Source organism: Leuciscus leuciscus (assembly GCF_965113295.1).
Source record: "Leuciscus leuciscus genome assembly, chromosome: 19".
In the NCBI taxonomy this organism is placed as follows: Eukaryota; Metazoa; Chordata; class Actinopteri; order Cypriniformes; family Leuciscidae; genus Leuciscus; species Leuciscus leuciscus.
The window spans coordinates 3299656-3326551 of record NC_138743.1 but is presented as its reverse complement, the minus strand read 5'-3'; the positions used below and the strand labels follow the sequence as shown (position 1 = coordinate 3326551).

Genomic DNA, 26896 nt, shown 5'->3' with positions numbered 1-26896 from the left:
AATCGAATTTAAAATGTTGATTATACATATAAAACAATTTATTTTAAGTTTATTGCAAATATATATATATATTGAGACTGTAGTTGACATATCATTTGCAGTGTTTCAGGGAGTGGGCGGGGCTAAAGAGATCTTTTGGCCCCTTATGCTCGTGTCGACTGTCTGATTGGTGGAATTTTCTGTACAACATCATGGGAAATGTAGTTTTTGACTACAAATTCCACTGTTAAACACGATTTAAAAACCTAAATTGAAATTATGTGGGCTGACGGCTTCAGTAGAAGCAAACACCCTCAATTAACAACCTTGTAACTCACAGTAAGGCTGTCTTTTTCTGTCAGTATACGGTTTACAAGTTTTTATTATTGTTAAAAAATAGTTTTTGCTTCTGGAACCCGACTGTTGCACAAACCACAGATAGTCATGAGTCAGTTCCCTTTTATTCATAAAAACTTTATTATATAATATATAACAGTAAATAATCATTTTCATGAATCACATATTTTATTAGTTAATCATAAAATGCACCATTGCTGCATCTATTGTTGGATCATTCGTCTCTAAAGCACCTTATCCTTTAGATTTAATGGCTGTGACTTTGGTCTGGGCTCCGGGTTTCAGCTCGGCTTCAGTTCGACAGCAGGAAGTTGCTGCCTTTACCGTTTCCTTTTGTGATATCAGAGACCAGGGAGTGCAGCCGCTCCGATAAAGCCACCTTTAAGAAAATGTTTCAGTCTGTAAATGTCTTATACATTTGCAGTTGCTAATTAATTAGCAAATTGCTAGCATGTTTCTAGCATGAATTAACACATTGCTACCATGTTTTAACATGATTTAACTTGTTGCTAACATATTTCTAACATGAATGAACACATTGCTAACATGTTTTACCATTTTGCTAACATTGTTTAACATGTTGTAAGCATGTTTCTAACAGCACATTGCTAACATGTTTTAGTATATTGTCCTAGGCTAGTTGTTACAGTGAACTCACGGTGTAATTGTGTGGCTCTTGTAGTCAGGTCAAAACTTGTATACAACAACTCTTATAGAGTGTCTATCACGAGCAAAGCTTAACAACTAGCCATTAGCCAAGGACAATATACTAAAACATGTTAGCAATGTGTTAATTCATGTTAGAAACATGCTAGCAACATGCTAAATCAGGTTAAAACATGGTAGCAATGTGTTAATTCATGCTAGAAACATGCAAGCAATTTGCTAATTAATGCTAGCAACATGTTAATTCATGCTAGAAACATGCTAGCAATATGTGAATTGATGCAAGAAACAAAGCTAAAACATGGTATGTGCTAATTGAAGCTAGAAACATGTTATCAATGTGTTAATTGGTGTTAACAGTTTGTTAAATCATGCTAGCAACATGTTTCAACATGCTAGATTTGTGTTAATTCATGTTAGAAACATGTTAGCAACAATCCAAAACTTGCTAACAAAGTGTTAAATCACGTTAGCAAATGTCTTATACATTTGCAGTTGCTATATTTATTAAAGTGAACTCACGGTATAATTGTGCGGCTCTTGTAGTCTTCTGTGGTGAGGATGCAGCGTTTGAAGAGAAATCTGTGTGCGCTCACGACTCTCTGACGCGCTGTTGAGGGGGAATGTGATCTGTGCACACAAACACACATCTGAATTAGCTTCCGGGAACGAACACATCACAATATTCCTCATTATAATTATTCATATGCAGAATAAAGGGGGGAAGGGGAGGAAGGGGGGGAAGGGGAGGGGTTATGGTAAGGGGCGGGAGCCGCGGGACATTTCCCAAACACACTCGAAGCGCTCGACCAATCACAACACACTGATCCAGCCGACATGTTAGCCATGTGTTAGAAAAATGTTAACAACAGGTTAATTAATGTTAGCAAAATGCTAAAACATGTTAGCAATGTGTTAATTCATGATAGAAATATGTTAGCAACGTGCTAAATCATGGTAGCAATGTGCTATTTGATGCTAGAAAAATGTTAAATCATGGTAAGCTATGTGTTAATTGATGCTTGAAAAATGCTAGCAATGTGTTCATTTATGCTAACAGTGTGTTAAATAATGCTAGCAACATGTTAAAACATGCTAGCTTTGTGTTAATTCATGTCAGGAACGTGCTAGCAACATGTTAAATTTGCTAACAATGTGATAAAGCATGCTAACATCATGTTAAAATCTAGTTGTATGCTGATGTTCTCCTAAAAGTTCACAAAATAAACATCCATTTAAATGTATGCCTACTGTATTTCTCTTCTACTAAAACATCCATACCTTTTTTAAAGTGTCCCTATATATGCTTTTTTGTCCATGTTCATCTTTAAAAAAGGCAGTTCTTATATCAGTGTCAGTGTTTCTGAACTCCTAAAAGGCCTCCATTGTAGTCTTGAGTTTCTTCCAGGAACAAACACAATATTCCTCATTTAAATAATTAATATGCAGAATAAAGGGGCGGGGCCTGGTTGAGTTAGTTAGTAGCGTGTTGAAACTGGTGGTTATGGTAAGGGGCGGGACATTTCCCCAAAACACTGGAAGCGCTCGACCAATCACAATACACTGATCCAGCGACCAATCAGAGCACAGTGTGCTTTTCAGAAGGAGGGGCTTCATAGAGACAGGAACTAAACTCTGTAGTTCTTCTTTAATGGTTTCATTTTATGAATGAAACACTCACCTGCCCACGGGAGAAGACATCCAAGCGTAGACTGGCTACATGAGCAGGAGTGATGGATTGAATGGTTTTGTCCAGTCCTAGAGGAAAGCAGTTCAGTGAGACGCCTGCTTTAGGAGCCGGTTCTTCTGACAGACACACCAGATCCATCAGCGGATGAGCTGCGAAACAGAGACTCAGTTGAACTCAATTCTGGCAAATGTGGAGCTGGTTAAACGTGCAGCTAATTTTTGCACGTAAAAATCTAACGAAATGATTAATAGTTTTGGAAAATCAGTTAAAAATGAATAAGACTCCAGTCATATATACATACTTACACACACACACACACACACACACACACACACACACACACACACACACACACACACACACACACACACACACACACAGTGTGTACACAGCCGTTCAAAAGTCTGGGATTGGTAAGATTTTTAATGTTTTAAAAGAAGTCTCTTCTGCTCACCAAGGCTGCATTTATTTGATTAAAAATACAAAACAAAATATCTGTAATATTGTGAAATATTATTACAATTTAAAACGTGTTTTCTATGCGTATATGCATTCAAATGTAAATTATTTCTGCAATTAAAGCAGAATTTTCAGCATCATTACTCCAGTCTAGAAAGTAGAATAAAAAGTTCTGTAATATTTATTTGAAATATAATCTTTTGTAAGTTATAAATGCCTTTACAGTAACTTTTGATCAATTTAATGCATCCTTGCTGAAAAAGACATTTTTGTACTCAGAAATATTTCTTGATCATCAAATCCTCATATTAGAATGATTTCTGGAGGATCATGTGACACTGAAGACTGGAGTAATGATGCTGAAAATTCAGCTTTGATCACAGGAATAAATGACATTTTTCTATATATTCACATAGAAAACAGCTGATTTACATTGTAATAATATTTCACAATATTACTGTTTTTACTGTATTTTTAATCAAATAAATGCTGCCTTGTTGAGCTTCTTTTAAAAACATTAAAAACGTACCGATCCCATACTTTTGAACATGAGTGTTATATACAGACACCAGATAAACACTGACCGTCTGTGTCCAGAAGCCTATAGACAGATTTCCGTCCTGGCAATGTGCTTTTCTCTAGATCTTCACTGAACTTCATTCTGGGACGACCTCTGACCTCTATCAGCTAAAGTGACAGGGAACCACAGGGTGAGTAATAAAGCCATGAACGTGTTAATAAAGCACTTTGTGTCGAGTCAAGTCAGCTTTATTTATATAGCGCTTTTTACAACACAGAGTGTTTCAAAGCAGCTTTACAGAGATAACAGGAAAATAATGCAACAAAGTTTGTTTCCAGAAGAAAATAGCGTCATTGTCCGGCTTAAGTAAGTTTAGTGATGTTATCAGTTATTCATTTAGTTCATTTATATATACAGTACAGGCCAAAAGTTTGGAAACATTACTATTTTTAATGTTTTTGAAAGAAGTTTCTTCTGCTCATCAAGCCTCAAGTTCTACTGCCTAATATATTTGATGAATAAAAGGTTAAAAAGAACTGCATTTATAAAAAAAAAAATTAAAAAAAATCTAATAATATAAATCTTCTTTACTATCACTTTTTATCAATTTAACACATTCTTGCTGAATAAAAGTATTGATTTATTTAAAAAAAAACAAAGAAAAAAATTACTGACCCCAAATGACTGACCAGTCGTGTATATTGCTGTTACAAAAGATTTCTATTTTTTTCTTTTTATTCATCAAAGTATCCTAAAAAAAAGTATCACAGGTTATGAAAAAATATTAAGCAGCAGAACTGTTTCCAAATTTGATAATGGATCATATTAGAATGATTTCTAAAGGATCATGTGATAGACTGGAGTAATGATCCTGAAAATTCAGCTTTGCATCACAGAAATAAATAATTTTTTTTAAAGTATATTCAAATAGAAAACTATTATTTTAAGTTGTAATAATATATCACAATATTACATCTTTTTCTGTATTTTTGATCAAATAAATGCAGGCTTGATGAGCAGAAGAAACTTCTTTCAAAAACATTAAAAATAGTAATGTGTCCAAACTTTTGGCCTGTACTGTATATACAGCCGCTCTGGAGAAAACCGTGATGCCATCGTCCAGCTCAGCTCAGTTCTCATATAATGGTGTCAATGCAGGAGATCAATATTATTGTTGAGTATTCGACAGTGGCAAGGAACTAAAACTCTATCAGGTGACAGAATGGAGAAAGAATGCAAAAAAAAAACAAAAAAAAACTTGTGAGTTTCGCTAGAGCTTTTGGTACCTTATAAACACACCCCAGAGAAGGCTGACGTGTGCATGTGACCAGATGAGTCCCGACACCGACCACATCGATCTCATTATCCTGACAGACAGACAGACAGACAGACAGGTAATGTACGTCTTCACTGCACATGAACGTTGCCGTCTTTATGGAAAGCTCTTACCTTCTTGTTGAGTTCAGAGAGACTCTGTTCAGAAACACTGTTTGTGCCGACGATGAGGAGAGACTCAAACTGAGGGACTGAGAACCTACACACACACACACACATTTGTGGTGAAAACCGGTGTTATTTAAGGATCTTCGCTATTATAGTGTCTGTTTAAAGCCCCCCTGTGGTGAAAATACAGCTTTTAAATGTTGTTTATATGTGTTTTAATATGCGTTAAGACAAACCATGTGTAAGTTCATAAGTCGACAGCATTGCTGAGTATTTCCTCCTTAAAACTGCAGTGAACCAAAGACAGTCTCAAACACACGCTTTGAAATCGCTGGTGTTTCTGACGTCACAAACTACCTTGTAACCAATCAGATCAACGTGTGATCGTCAACCAGTGGATCTCTGAGCTGAGTGAGGGAGTGGAGGCGGGGCTCATTTGCATATTCATAGAGCCGCGTATACTAAATGAGGCAAGGGTGTCGAGTTACATTCAAGATATTATAAGGAATTATTTTTTTAAGCAAAAAAACGTTTAAATGTTTAATTTTGGTGATCACGGATGAGTTTTAAGTAAAATAAAATTATTGACTACATGAGGAGGGACTTTTATAATTTACATTTTATTTTTATATTTTCTGTTTCATTTTAATTTTAGTTAAAGATTTTGCTATTTTATTGTGTGTTTTTGTCATTTTTATTAGTAAAAAAATTAAAATAAAATATATACAGTGAGGAAAATAAGTATTTGAACACCCTGCTATTTTGCAAGTTCTCCCACTTGGAAATCATGGAGGGGTCTGAAATTGTCATCGTAGGTGCATGTCCACTGTGAGAGACATAATCTAAAAAAAAAAATCCAGAAATCACAATATATGATTTTTTAACTATTTATTTGTATGATACAGCTGCAAATAAGTATTTGAACACCTGTCTATCAGCCTCAAAGACCTGTTAGTCTGCCTTTAAAATGTCCACCTCCACTCCATTTATTATCCTAAATTAGATGCACCTGTTTGAGGTTGTTAGCTGCATAAAGACACCTGTCCACCCCATACAATCAGTAAGAATCCAACTACTAACATAGCCAAGACCAAAGAGCTGTCCAAAGACACTAGAGACAAAATTGTACACCTCCACAAGGCTGGAAAGGGCTACGGGGAAATTGCCAAGCAGCTTGGTGAAAAAAGGTCCACTGTTGGAGCAATCATTAGAAAATGAAAGAAGCTAAACATGACTGTCAATCTCCCTCGGACTGGGGCTCCATGCAAGATCTCACCTCGTGGGGTCTCAATGATCCTAAGAAAGGTGAGAAATCAGCCCAGAACTACACGGGAGGAGCTGGTCAATGTCCTGAAAAGAGCTGGGACCACCGTTTCCAAGGTTACTGTTGATAATACACTAAGACGTCTTGGTTTGAAATCATGCATGGCACGGAAGGTTCCCCTGCTTAAACCAGCACATGTCAAGGCCCGTCTTAAGTTTGCCAATGACCATTTGGATGATCCAGAGGAGTCATGGGAGAAAGTCATGTGGTCAGATGAGACCAAAATAGAACTTTTTGGTCATAATTCCACTAACCGTGTTTGGAGGAAGAAGAATGATGAGTACCATCCCAAGAACACCATCCCTACTGTGAAGCATGGGGGTGGTAGCATCATGCTTTGGGGGTGTTTTTCTGCACATGGGACAGGGCGACTGCACTGTATTAAGGAGAGGATGACCGGGGCCATGTATTGTGAGATTTTGGGGAACAACCTCCTTCCCTCAGTTAGAGCATTGAAGATGGGTCGAGGCTGGGTCTTCCAACATGAGAATGACCCGAAGCACACAGCCAGGATAACCAAGGAGTGACTCTGTAAGAAGCATATCAAGGTTCTGGCGTGGCCTAGCCAGTCTCCAGACCTAAACCCAATAGAGAATCTTTGGAGGGAGCTCAAACTCCGTGTTTCTCAGCGACAGCCCAGAAACCTGACTGATCTAGAGAAGATCTGTGTGGAGGAGTGGGCCAAAATCCCTCCTGCAGTGTGTGCAAACCTGGTGAAAAACTACAGGAAAAGTTTGACCTCTGTAATTGCAAACAAAGGCTACTGTACCAAATATTAACATTGATTTTCTCAGGTGTTCAAATACTTATTTGCAGCTGTATCATACAAATAAATAGTTAAAAAATCATACATTGTGATTTCTGGATTTTTTTTTTTTAGATTATGTCTCTCACAGTGGACATGCACCTACGATGACAATTTCAGACCCCTCCATGATTTCTAAGTGGGAGAACTTGCAAAATAGCAGGGTGTTCAAATACTTATTTTCCTCACTGTATATGTTTTTATAGTTTTTATTAAGTTTCAGTTTATTTAGATTTAGTTATTTTATTACGTCAACTTAAACAAAACGAAAAACAGAAATAACACCTTGATAACTAGCTGAAATAATTTTAGTTTTGTTTTATTTTATAGTTTTTAAGTTAATGTTTATTTTAAGTCGTTTTTAAGGATTTTAGTTAAACTTGGTTAAAAATAAAGCTATTCATTTTTTTGTCATTTAAATGAAGCTGAAATAAAATAACATGAATATTAGATGTAAAACTTAAAGGGATAGTTCACTTTGAAATTAAATTTTGGTATGTTTTAGCTTACCTCAAGGGCATCCAAGATGTAGGTGTCTTTGTTTCCGCATTAGTTTCAATTTTGATATTTTTAAGTCAAACCGTTCTTGTCTGTCAGTCATATAATGCAGGTCTATGGTCATCACCTCAAAGAGCAAGCACAGAGATATCCAAATTAAACAATTCCCCATCGTAAGTACACATTGATGGCCTAAGACACGAAACGAGTGGATTGTGTGAGAAAATGAACAGTATTTTGTTTTTACCTCTACACAACCACGTCCAAGTGATCTGAGGGCGCGCGCGCTTCCTAGTGTGTGACGTGTGCGCGCGTTCTGGCTTAGTCTGTGCAAGCGCCGGAAAGTGTACAAGAGGTAAAAACTATATAAATACTGTTCGTTTTCTCACACAAACCGCTCGTTTCGTGTCTTAGGCCATCAATGTGTACTTACGATGGGGAATTGTTTAATTTGGACTCTGTGCATACTCTTTGAGGTGGTGACCATAGACCTGCATTATATGACTGACAGACAAGAACGGTTTGACTTAAAAATATCAAAATTGAAACTACTTCGGAAACTAAGACACCTACATCTTGGATGCCCTTGAGGTAAGCTAAAACATACCAAATTTTAATTTCAAAGTGAACTATCCCTTTAAACTTAAAACTCAAAAGTAAGCACTTTTTCTTTACAAAAAGAGTACATACTTTTAGGGCGTAGTAAAAAAATGTTTTTTTAAAGTAAGTGTCTCACTGTTTGCTGCATTCTTTGAAGACTCTGCGCACTTCCAGCGACTGCCTGCAGAGGTCGCCACTGTCCAGCCTGACGCCCAGGGGCCGATACTGCAGCTCATCCAGACCCAACGCCACAGCACAGAAGCACAGCAGACCACTACTGCACACACACACACACACACACACACACACACACACACACACACACACACACACACACACACACACACACACACACACACACACACACACACACACACAACAGTCAGCTACAGCCAGATAAAACATCAATATACACAATCATCACGTGCCTCTGGGAATGTCTCACCAGCTGCAGTGTTGGGTAAGTTACTGTAGTTACTCATTACCTCTTCAACAGTGTAATCTAGATAACTGTACTAATTACTCTCTCTAAAAAATATTTAATTACTTATTACATACTGATTACTTTCTAAATCCCATATCAACCTCAACTAGTTGAATAATACAAGGATAGATTAAACTGTTTTGATTCTATGAAATAAATACAATAAAATTGCATGAATTATGCTTAAACTGACCAAACAAGTTAAAGGGAGAAGGTGACATAATAAACATACTTTTTAACATCAGACAATACATTTTGATGTTAAACCCTCTATTGTTTTGTAACGCTCTGACCGAACTAAACAGCCGAGTTTACAAAATAATTAGGATCGCCTGTTCCCGTTGTCTGTTCCGTATATCAATAACTAATTTGCGAGAGATCACAAATAACACAAAGAGATATGTTTAGCCAAATTCCTCCGTGTATTTACAACTTCACAGAATAAATAACCACCTATTCAATCATACCTTATACAACACCTCTATATACAACCAGTTGAGAATGTGTGTATGTGTGTGAGTGCGTGCGGAAAGTCATATAGTCCAGCGTGTATATACAATGTTAGGATCAGCCTCACCGGTAACAATGTCAAGTCCGAGAGCGTGATCAATGAAGTCGAAAACTGTCCCAAGTCCTCTGAACAAAGTAATCCTGGCAGGGAGCCCACTGAAATACTCCCAGGAGGATCGGCGACTCGGCGCTTCCAGGACAGTCAACCACGGGATAATCCACATACACCCCGTCAGGTTTGTGAATGAGAAGACGCTTCTCCCGACGACCGGCATACCGGTCCCTTATATGGCCAAACTCCTAGTCATTTCCTGTTTACATGACAGGACCACACGTGACGAAACGTCACGCGCAGATCTCGCGTGAACAATAATGAGGTTCCCAACACACAAAAGAAGAGGCATACAGCGTACAAAGGAAAGCCGACAAGGTAATTCATAAAGTGCCACAATATATTTAGTTATGTGGTACTAACCTTATTTATAACTTCCCTTTATGTGGCCACGCTACATAGATCCCCCCCCCAGCCTTCGGCATAGGCGGAGAACGTCCGTACCAGCGTTTTAAGTTCACCACATTTACATTGGCTGTTTTAAGTGGAATGCCCCAACTCACAGTGTAATTTATTGGACCCATTCTTTTTATTACTTCAGCTGGACCCTCCCACTTGGGCGCTAGCTTGGCAGAAAATCTACTGGAGGCCGATGAGAGAGGGTGAGTCTTAATCCAGACTAGATCACCCGGCTTGAATTGCGCATCCTTCCATCGGGCATTATAATATCTAGCTTGTCTGGATTGTTGTACCCCTACTCTGAATTTGACCTCCTCTGCCATGTTGTTTTGACGTTCGACTAGAGTATATGAAGTTTGGTCAGGCGTGGGAGGTCTAAGGATCAACCTCTCCAGAGGTCCATGAAGCTGACGACCCAACATTAACTCAGCCGGAGCTCTACCGGTGGTCTCTTGGTGAGCTGTATTGATGGCGAACCTTAGCTCCGGTAACCACTGATCCCACGTCTGATGATATTGTCCTACATAGGACGCAATCATGGTTTTTACAGTCCTGTTAACCCTTTCAGTCAGGTTGGTTTGCGGATGATAGCTGGTGGTGAGTTTCTGGATGCTTCCCCAAGACCTGCATAGTTCAGATAGCACATTGGATGTGAATTGTGCTCCCCGGTCCGACACCAGGTATTTCGGCACTCCCCATCTGGTGAAGATTTCCTCTCTAAGAATTTTAACTATTTTCTGTGTCTTGCTATCTCGCAAGGGGAACAGCTCTACCCACTTTGTGAAATAGTCGACAATCACCAGAAGGTATGTGTTTTGTTTTTTACTCAGAGGAAACGGACCCATGAAATCCATACCTAATGTGTGTCCCGGTTCATGAACTTGGGTATGCTGTAGGAATCCGCTAGGTTTTGTATTGTCATGTTTGTATTTTTGACAGATCTCACAACCCTTGACGTATTGCCATACGTCTTTACGGACAGATGACCACCATGCTACTTCCAATAGCCGCAACAAGGTTTTTAGACGGCCCAGATGTCCTCCTAATGGGTTATCATGGAAGTAATGCAAAAAACCTGGTATCATCTCCTGAGGCACTACCAACTGGAATCTCTCTCCCGTATTCTTGACAGGTATCCGCCGATATACCACCCCCTGATGTTCTTCGAAGGTGATCCGTTGATCTTGAGCCTTACGGGTTTGGTGGGATCCCCGCAGGACTTTGGGCCTGCGAGATTTCTCCTAGCGTGTGAGGTATGTCTGAAGCACATTTGGGTGTAGTTATGGTCATACAAGGCACACTGTCTTTTTCCAATGGCTCGTAAGCTCTAGACAAGGCATCTGGCCCTAGATTGAGACATCCTCTATGATGATGTACCTGGAAAGTGAACTGTTGCAGTCTCAGTGTCCACCGGGTTAACCGTGAAGAGGTTTTGGGGCAATTAAACGCCCACGTTAACGCAGCATGATCACTATAAATGTCGAAAGGCCTTCCTTCCAGATAATGTCTCCATTTTTCCACCGCCCAGACCACTGCTAGACACTCTTTTTCAGATGTAGAATAGTTTAACTCTGGTCCTCTCAAGGTCCTAGATGCATAGGCTATTACCCTTTCCCCCTCTGGAGTAAGTTGGGAGATAATAGCCCCTAGTCCCACGTCACTGGCATCGGTGTGTACCTGAAAGGGTTGACTGAGGTCCGGTTGCACTAAGACGGGTGGATCTTGCAATCTCAGCTTGATAGTCTCCAGACTGATTTGGCACTCAGGCGTCCATTCCCATTTTACCCCTTTCTTCTTTAAATGGTTTAAAGGAGCAGTGATGTCCGCAAAGTGAGGAATGAACTTGTGGTACCAACCCGCCAATCCTAAGAAGCGTTGGAGTGCTTTAAGGTCTTTAGGAGGAGGATAATCAGCCACCGCCTGGGTCTTTTCCGGATCCACTTCTACTCCTCTCTCCGACACCATGTGTCCCAGGAATTTTAGTTGACGTTTAAAGAAGTGACACTTCTTCATGTTGAGAGTAAGTGAAGCCTGGTTTAGTCGGTGTATAATGGTGTTCAGGTGTTGTACATGTTTTTTTAATGTCCGGGAATAAATTATAATGTCGTCAATATATACAAAGCAAATCTTCCCCCTCAATTCCGCTAGGATCTTCTCCATCAGCCTCTGGAACGTGGCTGCGGTATTCCTGAGACCATACGGCATAGAGCGGAATTGGTAGAGCCCCTGGGTAGTGATAAAGGCAGTTTTACTCTTACTAGCCTCCTCCATTTCCACCTGCCAATATCCTGACCGCAAGTCCAATGTACTGAACCAGGAGGCGCCTTCCATGGATTCCAGTATGTCATGGATGAGTGGCATTGGATATGCGTCAGGTAAGGTTTTACTATTAAGCTTCCTATAGTCAACACAGAACCTGTAAGTCCCATCCGCTTTGGGGACCAGGACTACGGGTGATGCCCATGGAGAGAAAGAGGGTTCGATGATGTTATCACATAGCATTTGTTCGACTTGCTCATCTATTATTTTTTTCTTGAATGGAGAAACTCTGTAAGCCCTAGATTTCACAGGCATTTCATCACATAAGAGGATCTTGTGTTGTTCTACAGATGTTTTCCCGAGCAGCTTGGAAGTGGTATGAGGCCAGGTTTCGATCAGCTTCCGCAACTCTCCCTGGTTGTCAGAGTCCCAGTTGGGAGTAACTTCAGCAACTGGCGAAGCGAGAGATGGCTGCCATGTTGAAGGTAAGGCGTAATAAAGACTCACTGTAGCAGAAGTGTGTCCTCTTTCCCCTACCGGAAGCGTAGCCACTCCAGGATTTATGGTAGCCGTTATAAAAGAGTGATACATATAACCTTTGCCCACTTTCAGCCCGTATCTACCTTGGCCTACATCCACGATAGCTTCAGTGGCTCTGAGGAAATCCAAGCCAGCGATCAAGGGAAACGCCAGGTGAGCATCCTTCATGATATATGTATCCACCCCACATACTTTCTCATGCCAGTTGTAACAGATGGTTTTCTTATTGAAAGCTTGATGTACCTTCCCGTCTGCCATAATGAACCGTTGAAGGGGGACTGGGTGATCAGCATTCATTTCACCCCCTAACTGTTTCCACAGATTTTCTTGCATCAGGGTGTACGTGCTCCCTGTATCCAGTACAGCCTTCACCTCTTGGCCCCTTATCGTTACCGGCACTACCAGAAGGGAACTTATAGGATGCGGTTGTGCAATCGATAATCCAGCCAGGTTTTTAGAGGTATTACGTTCATTTGGTCTCTTGTGGGTCTTTTCTCTCCCATTCTGACTATCCACCTTCTGCCAGTAATCCTTAGCTCCCATGCAGTCTTTTTCCACCATTGAACCCACTTTAACCAGTTGTTCCACTGTTTTCACTGTTCCCCTTAAACAGCCTGCAACCCTGGGGTTGGTATTGTTGAGAATGCGGCTCACCATCTCTTCCTCAGACATATCAGGCTTCCACTTAAGACAGAGGGCTCGGTAATCATAGGCAAAATCTCTTAGGCGTTGACGTGGCTGCTGCACCAGAGACCTTAGCTTATCTTCCACTTCGGCAAGATAATCATCTGGTAAAAAGGCATCCATAAATGCCTCTTTGAAAGACTGCCAATCTGTCACCTTACTCCTCTCTGCTTTCCACCAGCTCAGCGCAGGTCCTTTCAGAACCGTGCTCAGGGTGCCGACCAGTTCCACACTGGGGAGGGGCCTGATGTCGAGATAGTTCTCGCACTGTTCGATGAAGTTGAGCACATCAGCAGTCTCACAGGACTCACCAAAAGAAGGAAACTCCAACCGAATCGGAGGCCGACCGCAGAAGGATGAGATATTGGGAACAACTGGAGGGGTAGGCACAATAGTTGGAACAGACCTTACAGGAGTTATATCATACGTAGCATTGCTTGTCTTAGAAGGAGGATATTTGACTCTAGATGCCGACATGGAAGTTCTATAATCATGACCCGATGTTACGGATGTAGCTGGAGTGTAAGGCTGTAATCTAGAAAGAGAAGGACTACTGGTGAATCGCAGCTTTTTCATTTGAGTCTCCCATCTTGCATCTCTTCTCAGGAAACAATCAGCAACCGCTCTCTCCAACTTTTCTATGGAACGGTGGAAATGATCTTCTAAATCTGCCAAACCAGCGTCCACTGCCTCCCGGAAACTTGTCTCACGATTAAGTGCACTTTCAACGGACTGTTTAAAATCATGTTCATTTGTCTGTACTTTAGCACTAAGGTCCAATAAATCCACTTTAAGTTTGTCAATCTCAGTTTGCATTGTTTGAACAACATTTCCATTCAAGCTTTCATCATCATCATCAGATTTTCCCTCATCATCAGAAATATACAATGAACTGAGCATAGATGTTAGTTCCCCGGGAGGATTACGTCTAGTTACGAATGGACCTGCAGTGAAATCTGCAACTTGTGTCTCATTCGAACCCCTTCTAGATCCCGGTACATTATCATCAGGGTTATCTGTATTTACAGTCAGAGTATGGGTGTCATCATCATTTACATTCTGAATAATTCTCTCATCATTCACATTTGTATCTCCCTCCATAATTATGGACATACCAGAAAACAATATATCACAATGAAACAGTACGATCCCCGTACGGGCCACCACTATGTAACGCTCTGACCGAACTAAACAGCCGAGTTTACAAAATAATTAGGATAGCCTGTTCCCGTTGTCTGTTCCGTATATCAATAACTAACTTGCGAGAGATCACAAATAACACAAAGAGATATGTTTAGCCAACATCCTCCGTGTATTTACAACTTCACAGAATAAATAACCACCTATACAATCATACCTTATACAACACCTCTATATACAACCAGTTGAGAATGTGTGTATGTGTGTGAGTGCGTGCGGAAAGTCATATAGTCCAGCGTGTATATACAATGTTAGGATCAGCCTCACCGGTAACAATGTCAAGTCCGAGAGCGTGATCAATGAAGTCGAAAACTGTCCCAAGTCCTCTGAACAAAGTAATCCTGGCAGGGAGCCCACTGAAATACTCCCAGGAGGATCGGCGACTCGGCGCTTCCAGGACAGTCAACCACGGGATAATCCACATACACCCCGTCAGGTTTGTGAATGAGAAGACGCTTCTCCCGACGACCGGCATACCGGTCCCTTATATGGCCAAACTCCTAGTCATTTCCTGTTTACATGACAGGACCACACGTGACGAAACGACACGCGCAGATCTCGCGTGAACAATAATGAGGTTCGCAACACACAAAAGAAGAGGCATACAGCGTACAAAGGAAAGCCGACAGGGTAATACATAAAGTGCCACAATATATTTAGTTATGTGGTACTAACCTTATTTATAACTTCCCTTTATGTGGCCACGCTACAGTTTTATATAGAATTGTTCAAGTTTATACCAGTGGTTCCACTGCTCTGCACATTTTGTGTGTCTCCCTTATTTAACACTATATTTACACCTTATTTAATCCCTAATTTGTACACATGAGGTTGTTCGATTTAGCCACCTCATAAAAAGCATATACGAATTGCCATGAGATTGGATTGGCCAATACACAGTATTTAGAAGTAGTATCAGAAGTAACTGTAATTAAATTACAGAAAAATGAACCCCTTAACTGTCTTAACAAGTTGTGTTCGAAATTTTAGGTTGATATCTCAAAAAATGTGCTTTCAGTAATATTTTATTTGGGCGCAGTACCAGACTTTTTCACTAGATGGACAGCCAAGCTTCCTACTGACCATATAAGGGCGCCTCCATTATCATATGTTTTGATTGATCTGAACCATGTATTTCCATAATTTCATACAATTTATGATCCTATTCAGAAATAGTATGGGTGGTTTGGCAGTATTTGATTTGATTTCAACCCATAAACACATAAAAAGTGCACATATGTGCGTTATAGCCCGCTGCCGCATCACAAATCGAGAATCCATAATATTTTTCTAAATATTCAAAACATTTTCAGACCTTTTTTTCTCATTAAAAATTGAATTGGTGTTATCTTTTGAACTCTTGGCATGAAAACAAACTGAGGTTTCTACAAATCTTTCATGATTTTTCATGTTTATTTCTATTTCAAAATCAAGGCCAAATGAATATGAAATATTCTTGTCGGAAATTGATAAATTACTGCTCCTCTGTAATTTATTTTAAAAAACAGCCACCAAATATGGAAACTAGAGATTGTAAGCTTTCAAATGATATATCGTTAGTCAATATTACTTTAGGTTTTTACTAAGATATTATTGTTCTAAATATATATGGGCAAGAGTAATCCCTTACTTTAGTTTTTCGTGGAGAAAAGTAATTAAATTACAGTAACTAATTACTTAGTAAAAAAATTTTTTTATTTCCTTTCCCTTTAATCCTCCCTTGTCTGGTTTATGCTACTCTAAGCAATGCCTGAACTTTGCATTTTGACGATGACTTTAGTCCTAATTTGTAAGTCGCTTTGGACAAAGGCGTCTGCTAAATGTAAATGTGAATTAGTTCAAACCAACACTGACCAGCTGACACTGTAGCTGTCGATCACAGGGAGGAAGTTCTGAGGATAAGCGATGGCATAGGAAAGAAAGGCCGCCAGTTCGCCCTCTCGAATGAGGTTCGGTTTTGAGCCCAAGAGTTGGCAGACGCGCCCCAGCCAACCCTTCACCAGACAGATGAAGTCAATCGGGCCGTCGCCGCCACAGGGAACCAGAGTCTGACATCACACATGCACATATAACATATATACGCTTTCTTTTTTAAAGGAATCAATACTTTTATTCAGCAAGGATGCATTAAATCAATCAAAATCAATCAATGTATCATGTAAAAAAACAAACAAACATCTATTCATCAGAGAATCCTGAGAAATAAAATGCATCACGGTTTCCACAGAAATATGACTGTTTTCAGCATTGATAATAATCAGAAATGTTTCTTGAGCATCAAATAATCATATTAGAATGATTTCTGAAGGATCATGTGACACTGAAGACTGGAGTAATGATGCTGAAAATTCTGATTTGATCACAGGAATAAATTACAGTTTAATATTCTCGTAAAAAAAAAAAAAATGCAGCCTTTTTGAGCAGAAGAGAAAACAGTCAAATTCTTTTTTAAATTTTATATATATATATATATATGTATATGTATATATACAATATTGTATGTGTGTGTATATGTATATATATATATAGTTGCATATATAGGTATATGTATATGTACATGTGTATATGTATATATATGATCCTTCAGAAATCATTCTAATATTATAATTTGATGATCAAGAAACATATAGTATACACATACACTACCGTTCAAAAGTTTGGGGTCAGTAAGATTTTTAATGTTTTTAAAAGAAGTCTCTTCTGCTCATCAAGGCTGCATTTATTTGTTTAAAAATACAAACAAAAACAGTAATATTGTGAAATATTATTCCGATTTAAATCAGCTGTTTTCTCATTTATTCCTGTGATCAAAGCTGAATTTACAGCATCATTACTCCAGTCTTCAGTGTCACATGATCCTTCAGAAATCATTCTAATATGATTTGATGCTCAAGAAACATTTATGATTATTATCAATGTTGAAAACTGTTTTTTACATTTTTATTTCATGATGCTATGATGAATAGAAAGTTCAGAAGAACAGCATTATCTGAAATCTAAAGCTTTTGTAACATTAAACACGACCGTTCAAAAGTTTGGGGTCAGTAAGTATTTTTGGGGGAAAGAAATAAAATAAATCAATACTTTTATTCATCAAGGATGAGTTAAACTGATCAAAAGTTACAGTAAAGACATTTATAATGTTAGAAAATATTTTAATTAAATGCTGTTCTTTTGAACTTTCTATTCAAAGAATTTTGAAAAAAAATTTAAAAAAACTATTTTCAACATTGATAATAATCATAAACGTTTCTTGAGCATCAAATCATCTTATAAGAATGATTTCTGAAGGATCATGTGACACTGAAGACTGGAGTAATGATGCTGAAAATTCAGCTTTGATCACAGGAATAAATTACACTTTAAAATATATTAAAATAGAAAACAGTCATTTTAAATTGTCATAATATTTCACAATATTACAGGTTTTTTTATTTGTTTTTTTATCAAATAAATGCAGCCTTGATGAGCAGAAGAGACTTCTTTTAAAAACATTAAAAAATCTTACTGACCCCAAACTTTTGAACGGTAGTGTGTGTATACAGAAATATGAAGTCACAGCATATTGATCAGAAACACTGTATTGTTGAGCGCACCTGTGGCCACACCTCCTCCAGGGAGGAGAAGGAAGTGACGTAAGAGTGTGCCATGGTTCCCGCCACAGGAATGCCAAACAGACGCCCAGCGAGAGCATTACTTGTCAAATCAAAACCTGGAAAATCAAACAGAAATAGCAGTAGCAGTTCAGATGATGTTGAAGACCATAAGAGTATTGTACACACAGTCCACGAGGACTGCAATCCAGAGTGTGTCTGATTCACTTCTGGATATTACTGTAAATGTTGGTTCTTTGCTGGAAACGTGTGTACGATAAGGTTCATTAGTTAACTACCTTAGTTAAAATGAACAATACTTATACAGCATTTATTAATCTTAGTTAATATTAAATTCAACATTTACTAATACGTTATTAAAATCAGGTTGTATTTGTTAGCATTAGTTAATGCACTGTGAACTAACATGAACAACCAATGAACAGCTGTATTTTTATTAACTAACATTAATAAAGATGAATAAATACTGTAACAAATGTGTTGCTTATTGTTAGTTTATACATTAACTAATGTTAACTAATGAACCTTACTGTTAAGTGTTACCAATAAAACAATAGTCAAATACCTCATGTTTGCAGCGCCACTCAAATCTTGTCATTAGTTAAGCACAGTAATTTAATTCATAATTAATAGTGTGAACTGTCTCTCTGTAGAACTATGAGCTTGAATTAGCATCTTATGGAGCTGGACTGGAAACTTTGCTCAACATCCCCATCAAGAGGATTGTGCTTCAGTCCCCATCTTCCTTTATATCAGAAGAGGTACACCTACACACACACACTTTCCCAGCCAACACAAACATTAATTTTAGTTGGTTATTTCGGTTAGTGCATCACTTACCACCGATGTAAGAGTATCGTGAGGCGGTCAGGCCCCCGTCGGGCCCCTGAGCTCTTCTGAGTCCCATCTCCATTAATCTCCGTCTGGGACCCGCAGCCAGACGGAAACGAGCAGCATTGCTACACACCAGACTGAGAGGAGAGAGACATCCGTTACGCCTTCGGGAAACTCGGCACATAGATTACACTTTACACACATAGAGCAACTTTAAAAAAAAATTATAACATAAAAACAGCACAAACCCCATTTTTTTGAGTGAGAACTCTAAAAAAAAAATCATTGTAGTAAAACAGTTTCAGTCATTATCTATGAGGATAAATAATCTCATTCTACACAAATTGTGTGATAAAGACTGCTGTCGTCAAGCTCAATAATTCAGCCTCGTTATAGATAGATCAAATGATGGATAGATAGATGGATAAAAGGATAGATAGATAGATAGATATGCTATTGTAGGTTTACAAATTTAAGAATATGTATAAGATCTGCTGATCCTACTTCCTTACATAACATGAAAAACTAAGGTGACCTACACTGTATTGGGCATTCAAGGTAAACATGATGGCATCAACTCACTGATTAGATTCAATACAGTTTCAAAAGTATATAGTAAATAGAGTCAAACTATGTGTGAATGTTTACATAGTCTTAGTTCTTGTGACCATGTGATGTTTATACAATTTGGGGGGTACCACTATCTTCAGTCGGGGGTAATTGCCTCTATTGTCTTTAGATGATTAGATTTAGTGGTCATCTCTAAGGCTGTGTGTAAGGTCAGTGTCAGCACCTTTAAGGACTGCCCACTGAATGCCTATAAGATACCATGTAAAGTTCCCTTAGTGAGACTTGATGACCTCAGCTTGTGTTCTCAATAAAGAATCCTGCTGAAGAAACAACCAATCTCCTGGGCTGCGTTCCAGTCCAAAATTGTCTTGCCCTTCACTTGCTAACTTCCCTCCGTCTCGTTCACTCGGATGTACGTCATTGGGAGTGCCCACTACTGGCGGAAACTGCAATGGGCTGAATTGGAACGTCCTAAGCCCTTGATCACTTGGAATCAGCTATGGAGTTTATTTATTATTTACATTTGTTTTCCCTTTAAGAATTTGTTTAATGCAGCATCCAAATGTATATATGGTTTTTGGGTTGTTTTCAATAAAAAAAATTAGAATTAATATATCATAGAGTTGTTTGTTGTGGTGGTGATTAGACGAGATTTGTGGTGACGTCACAATCGTACTGCATTGTGGGACATATAGGTGCCTGAAGTGTACATATGAAGTAGACTCGCTCCCTCTGTCAAAATCGAGGGAACGAGGGTCTGTCCATATAAACTTCCCTCGTCCACTTCACGAAGTGGAACGCACTTCAAAATGGCGGCGGGGATTCCCCCGAGGGGAAGTGCTTAGGGAAATTCGCGAGTGCGTGTCTAAAAGTGGACTGGAACGCAGCACTGGTCTTCGCCTCTGAGTTTCCAACACTATTTTAAAGGTTCCTACTCCTGTTTTGGTTCTCCTACAACAGGTTTACATGCATCAAAGGTCAAAAAACACTTTCATTTTCTCATAATATCAACTGCATCATCAGCTCTTTTCTCACAGAGTCTGAAATGGTTCGTTTGAAGATTCAGTGTCTCTAAGCCCCGCCTCTCTGAGAGCTGCTCTGCTCTGATTGGTCAGACGGCACAGTGTTGTGATTGGTCGACTGCTTACAGTGCAAGTCGGAAACTAAATGCTCATTAGCATATCTGAATTTCAGCTCTTTCTCAGCGCTTGATATACAGTGATTCGAACAGTAACGATAGCGTCGGTTTTACCATATTTTAGGGGATTTTATGGTACTAAATTATATGTACGCTGTATTAAAATCCATTTATTCACTTTTTGACCATAGACCTGAAAATTAAATTTCTAGCTTAAAAAAGTCGTAAATCTTGAATGCTTTAGACTAGAGCACAGATTTACATTTGATCTCTTTTCAAAGACGAAACGTGGGAGATTATTGCTGAAGTGAAAAAAGTTTTAAAAAAGTGAACTTAAAAAAAGTTACAGAATTTTACATTTATTGTTATGAAAAATGAAATATATTAAATATATTAAAAAAATGAAAAATAGAAAATACTATTTTAAATTTTTTACTGAAATATTAATATTTTTTAAAACGTTTTACTCTAAAAAGGCAAGAAAATCAAAGCCATAAATCTAAACAAGTTGTGTTCCAAATTTGAGGTTGTTATCTCAAAAAATGAGCTTTCAGTGAGAGTGTGTTCGGCTGCAGTACCAAACGCTTCCACTAGAGGAAATTCGTATCCCATTCATTTCCAATGCGCTCATTTTTGACCGAGGAGCACAAGTGTGACTTTTTTTCAGGACCATTTAACCTTTTCGAATCATGTGTTCTTCTGTCCAAAACCTTTACCAAGTTTCATACCATTCCGATGAAGTAAAAAAATAAAAAACGTAAATTTTTCGGTCAAAAATGAGCGAAGCACCAAAGATTATATACATTTAGTTTGTCGCATTTTCTAAACATTAAGCAACTCATTTCACTTCACTGAACAAGCTAAACATTTACTTACCCTAGTCATGCTGCAGGTGAATTTAAACACAAGCACACTATTATATAAATGTGTGCTTTTTAAAGCACCATTGCATTCAAGAAAAGAATGAATGAGTGTCATTTAACAGAATGTCTTTAACTATGTTGTATTTACCTGGCGTAGTTAACCAGGCAGAGCAAGCTGGTCTCCAGCAACTGAACCACAGCCAGCGGTCCTGATACTTCCAGCAGAGGAACCTAAAAACACAAATAACAGACAGAACTCAACATGAACTCAACGTCCCACAGCAGAACACCAGATGAACGAGTCGTTCACGTACTCTGGCGAAGACCACGGATCCCTCAGGCACTGCCGACACACACACTCCCGAACAGTCCAGCTCCTTCAGATAAGTGAAGAAAGCAGCGTCTGTGTCCGCTGGGAGAACGGAGCGCAAATACTCCACATCTGAAGCACACAAGATGATGCTGAGCTTTTATGGGATTATGTTTGTGCCTTTAATATTGAACGTAATCTTCCAAGAAACCAATGAAAATATAAATGGACACTGAATAAAATGTCTTTGAAACCTTTTTTTTTAAATAAATACATTTTTGACTGATCAGCGAAAGAAAGAGGAGAATACAGTTAGCAAAACATACAGTGTATTAAAAACACAGTCACATTTTTCATCTGCAATTTATTTTTTCCCGGTTTCAAAGGACATATTGGTTTTAGGACATATGCCTAGCAAATGATATCTAGTTAGGCAACATAATAAATGTTAAGATGCATGACCAAAAATGCTGTTTAGGTAGTAAGTTAACTAGGTTTTAAGTATGCAAAAAAATTATGTAGCATACTAAGTTTTGAGATGCATGCCCCAAAAAATCTGTTTGGGTAGGGAGCTCACTGGTTTTATGACATGCCGTTTAGGTAGGCAGCATACTAGGTTTTAAGATGCATTATGTAGACGGCGCACTAGGTTTTAAGACACACGGGAGTTTTAAGACAACTAGTGAGCTCACTGGATTTATGACATGCTATTTAGTTAGGCAGCATACTAGGTTTTTAAGATGCTTTATATACTCAGTGCACTAGGTTTTAAGACACATTCCAAAAATGCTGTCAAGTTATGCAACATACTAGGTTTTGCACCACATGCTGTATTAGGGAGCACATTAGACACATGCCCAAAATAAAAATGATGTGTACTAGTTTTTGAGACGCATTCTAAAAGTCAAAGACACAAGTAAGTGTGTATGCGGAACACATGCTCACCGTCATCTGAGAAAGTGAAGTTTTGTAGGAACAGCAAACAGTCGCTCAGACCCGCAAAGAGTGAAAACCCTCCGCCGAACGGGTTATCGCGGAAAAACAGTTCGAACACGGCCGGCTCGTTGTGTCTGCGCGCGCGCCAGTACGCGTACGCCATGGTGAACTGGTACAGATCCGTGAGTAACGGAGGAACTCGCCGGTGAAGCACGGACTGCTCATTCCCCTCACGTGTGGCCATGTTTCAGTTCAGTGCTTGTTTTTGTTGTTGTTGTGCGACATGCAGTATTAGTGTTTCCCGTCTTTGCTTTAGTATCTCCCGTCTCCCACCATATGCTCACGTGTGACCGGTTGACCCTTTACACGGTTACATGATTCCTCTTGCTAGTGTTCAGTCTCCGCCCAACTACTCTCATGTGTTCTCCAATCTGTGTTTGTAAACTGGTTTTGAGAGGTTTCAACACTTTGGCTCTGTCCCAAATGGCACCTTAAGCACTCGCTGTCTTCCCTCGAGTTTTCTCGTGACGTAACGCCGCTTTGACTGAAGCCTGTGAGCATCGAGGGCGCGTGACTGTTGCGTGTTTCCTTCTTGACAAATGACAAATGGGACACTCTCCGGTCTCATGGACTTTTAATGGACACGCGCGAGACCGAAAGTAGTGCATTTGAAGTGTGCCGTTTGGGACAGGGCCAAACACACTCTATAACCCTGCTGATGATATCAAGACACTTAACAGCTCCTGAATCAGATTGTAAACCACGAAGGTTTATTTGGATGTTAGGAAGATGGTATACATTGCCAATATATACATCTATAAATACTCAGCAATGGGGTTGTTTTATGATTTTACACATGGTTTGTCTTAGCGCATATTATAAACACATAACAACATTGAAAGCTTGATTTTCACCACAGGGGGACTTTAAACTTTACAATGAATGTGGTAGTACTGATGCCTAAAGGAAGGAACAGTTTAGTGGTGTTATATTTCTTTGTTTATTGTTTTAGGCGATCAGCAGCGTCCAGTATTCACGCTCATACTCTTTCTGCTCCCTGTTTGTGCTGTATGGGGGAAACTCATTACAGGTAACTTGAGTTATGTAATCAGATTACTTTTTCAAGTAACTAGTAAAGTAACGGATTACTTTTTCAATTTACAACTAAATATCTGAGTTACTTTTTCACATTTATTGATTGACAGGTCTCCTGTCCCCATGTTGAGAGAAATAAAGTGAGGTGTGTGTGTGTGTGTGTGTGTGTGTGTAAACATGATTCATTTTATTTCTTGACTAAATGTGAACATGCATTTACTCATCTAACTTGCTCGAAAACATTCAGTATTCCTCAAAATGAATAAAAACAGTCAAATGCAATCTCAGAATTTTAAGCAAAACTTTTATAATTAACTATATTAAATTACACAAATATACTTTATGTATTGAATCTCACTTAATTAAACAATGTCTTTGCTGCTGACCTTCAATGATCTAATTCAACCATACTAATAAGCTAAATTTACTTTGGATTAGATTTTAAAATAAGAGTGTTGAACTTTCTTCTCCTGTCTCCTATCCGATTGTTAAGTCTGACGTCACGCGTGACGTTTAGCCTTTTCCGGGTCCAAGCGCTCCTCTCGTCCAGAAACAACAATGGTGGAACCTGTAAATTTATTTACGATCACGTCCTTCTTAGTGAGGCACCCTTGGCGGTCAAAAAGGGTTTAAATTCCTTTAACACCAACAGAGTGGTTAGTGTAGCTCATCACTCAGGTGGCATAATTAAGGGTAGAGTCCAGGCATCAATGAAAAAGAAGATTTACGAGGTTGAAGTGAGTTAGCTCGGGACACGGGACACAGCACTGCTGCATTGTAAAAACACTCAATAATAACCAAAACACTAGCGAAAGCGGTAGGTAGGTAGAGAGGACCTGGACTTTGGACCCGGAAAGAGTATTATCGGAGAGTGGTTACGTCACGACTTAACAACCGAATAGTTCTGTAATCCAGAATGGCTGAAAGGTTAGTTTGAGCGGCGCCCTCTACTGTACAGGAGTAAACATGCATTTCCTTCAGCCTGAGGATTATTCACTTCACTTTTGGTGTGAAAGGGCCTTAACATTTGCCAAAAATATAACTTTTTTTGTTGTTATTAAAAAACAAACAAGCAAGCCCAGCCCAGGTGAGAAAAGTAACGCAAAAGTAATGTAACACATTACTTTTCATAAAAAGTAACTATAACGCATTATTGTAATGCATTACTTTTAAAAGTAACTTTCCCCAACACGTGAGTTTGAGATAAAATGAGGGTGAGTAACAAACAAACATTAAGAAATCAGACCAGCCATTAGACACAATGTATACATTTATTTCAGAGCTTACAACTGGATTTTAATGGTCACAGTGCACTAGGTAGATAGAATCATGTAGAATCATTTTGAGCATGAAAATGTGTCGCCAACTCATTCGTTAGTGTGTGTCGACGCCCCGCCCACATGAAATGAGTGGGTTGTCCTGAACTCTCCTGACCCGCGGCGAACTCAAAGTGTGCACTCAGATCAATGGCCAACGCGGACCGTACCAACGCCACCCCTCCCCCCCGCTCAGGTCCGGGATGGTACAGTCTGCCGCTCACCGGCTGCATGAAAAGAGACTCCGGTTGGAACGGAACGGTCAGTTTAGCTCCGCCTCCACAGTATGACAGACGGTCCTCAAGCCCCGCCTCCGATAACAGGTGCGTGAAAACGATGGGCTGATCGTCGCAGCGCACGAAGTTTCGTTCTCGTCCGCAGAGCGAGAGGAAGGGGAAGTCCTGTTGGTAACGGCCACTCTCGTTCAGTTTCAGACGATTGAAGAAGAAAACTAAGAAGCGCTGGTCTAATAGAGATGGAGCAGAGAGAAAGAGTTGTAAAATCACATTAATTTTCTTCCTCGTAGACTGTTCTGCTAAAAACATGCTAATTCATGCTAGCAACATGTTAAAACATGCTAGGAATGTGTTAATTAAGGCTAGCAGCAGGCTAGCGACATGCTAATCAAATGTTAAAATATGTTAGCAACGTGTTAAATCATATCTGCAAAATGTTAATCATGTTAACATGCAACCAACATGAACATGCTCACAACAAGCTAAATCATGTTAGTAACACGTTAATTAATGCTAACAATGTGTTAAAACATGTTAATCATGTTAACATGCTAAAACATGCTAGGACTGTGTTAATTCATGCTACCAACAGGTTAACAAAATGCTAATAATGTTAGCAACATGTTAAAACTTGCTAGGAATGTGTTAGTTCATGTTAGCAAAACATGCTAGCAACATGCTAATCATGCTAACAAAATGTTAAAACATGTTAACAATGTGTTAAATCATATTTGCAAAATGTTAATCAGCAGCGAGCTAAATCATGTTAGCAAACATGTTAATTCATGCTAACAATGTGTTAAAACATGTTAAATCATGCTAGAACATGCTAAAACATGCTAACAAACGAGGTAAGTCATGCTAACAACATGATAATCATCCTAGCAAAATGCTAGTAACGTATTAATTCATGTTAGCAAAACATGCTAGCAAAATGCCAATCATGCTAACAAAATGGTAAAACATGTTAACAACGTGTTAAATCATTAGCAACATGTTAACAACAAACATTTATTTTGCAACATAAACATGTTGGATGTAAAATCATGATGCTAAATCATGTTAGCAACATGCTAATCACGTTAAATCATGTTAACAACATGCTAATCACGTTAAAACATGTTAGCAACATGCTAATCACGTTAAAACATATCATTAGCAAAATGATAACTCATGCTAACAATGCAATAATTTAATGACACATTTGCATGTTCACGGTTCTCCTTTTATTATGTTTTCAGTTTTATTTGGGTTAAATGTTGAATATGGTAACCATACAGTACTGTGGTATTATCATATCACTGTACCATGTTACGGCACACACAGTAAGAGCAATTTTAAGTACAGAAAAATAAAAGAGGATTAACTCTATTGTACTGTAAGTCAGTCACTGTGTAAGAGGTTTATATTAATGTAATACAGACCACAAGACATATGCGTATCCCATAAGAAGAT

General features: G+C 38.9%; 2 protein-coding genes across 3 annotated transcripts in view; both read right to left on the bottom strand.

Moving 5' to 3' along the window:
• Positions 1 to 428: 428 nt before the first annotated feature.
• naprt (nicotinate phosphoribosyltransferase) lies at positions 429 to 23315 on the bottom strand. 2 transcript variants are annotated; one of them, XM_082147233.1, is made up of 13 exons: positions 22804 to 23315; positions 21863 to 21990; positions 21697 to 21779; positions 18984 to 19114; positions 18126 to 18241; positions 16384 to 16577; positions 8478 to 8618; positions 5121 to 5205; positions 4958 to 5038; positions 3736 to 3838; positions 2684 to 2841; positions 1525 to 1632; positions 429 to 715 (listed from the first exon to the last, which is right to left on the bottom strand). In XM_082147233.1, exons 1-13 carry the CDS (start codon positions 23036 to 23038, stop codon positions 629 to 631), a joined length of 1650 nt encoding a protein of 549 aa, XP_082003359.1. In that variant the 5' UTR covers positions 23039 to 23315; the 3' UTR covers positions 429 to 628. The 2 variants fall into 2 exon arrangements, with proteins under 2 accessions (XP_082003359.1, XP_082003360.1); XM_082147234.1 differs by having other exon boundaries at positions 8478 to 8615.
• A 1831-nt stretch (positions 23316 to 25146) lies between these two features.
• cUnh8orf82 (chromosome Un C8orf82 homolog) overlaps positions 25147 to 26896 on the bottom strand; it is a 2174-nt gene continuing 424 nt past the window's right edge. Inside the window, exon 3 of the mRNA XM_082147344.1 lies at positions 25147 to 25671. Coding sequence (XP_082003470.1) covers positions 25217 to 25671 — 455 coding nt within the window. The 3' untranslated portion in view covers positions 25147 to 25216. The remainder of the gene's footprint in view (positions 25672 to 26896) is intronic.

Excerpts from the sequence above, each read along its gene's own strand:
- naprt (XM_082147233.1), bottom strand. The coding sequence starts at position 23,038 with ATGGCCACACGTGAGGGGAATGAGCAGTCCGTGCTTCACCGGCGAGTT. Across the intron at positions 21,780-21,862 it reads GATCCGTGGTCTTCGCCAGA|GTTCCTCTGCTGGAAGTATC; the intron begins GTACGTGAACGA and ends TTGTGTTTTTAG. Across the intron at positions 2,842-3,735 it reads TAGGCTTCTGGACACAGACG|CTCATCCGCTGATGGATCTG; the intron begins GTCAGTGTTTAT and ends TCTGTTTCGCAG.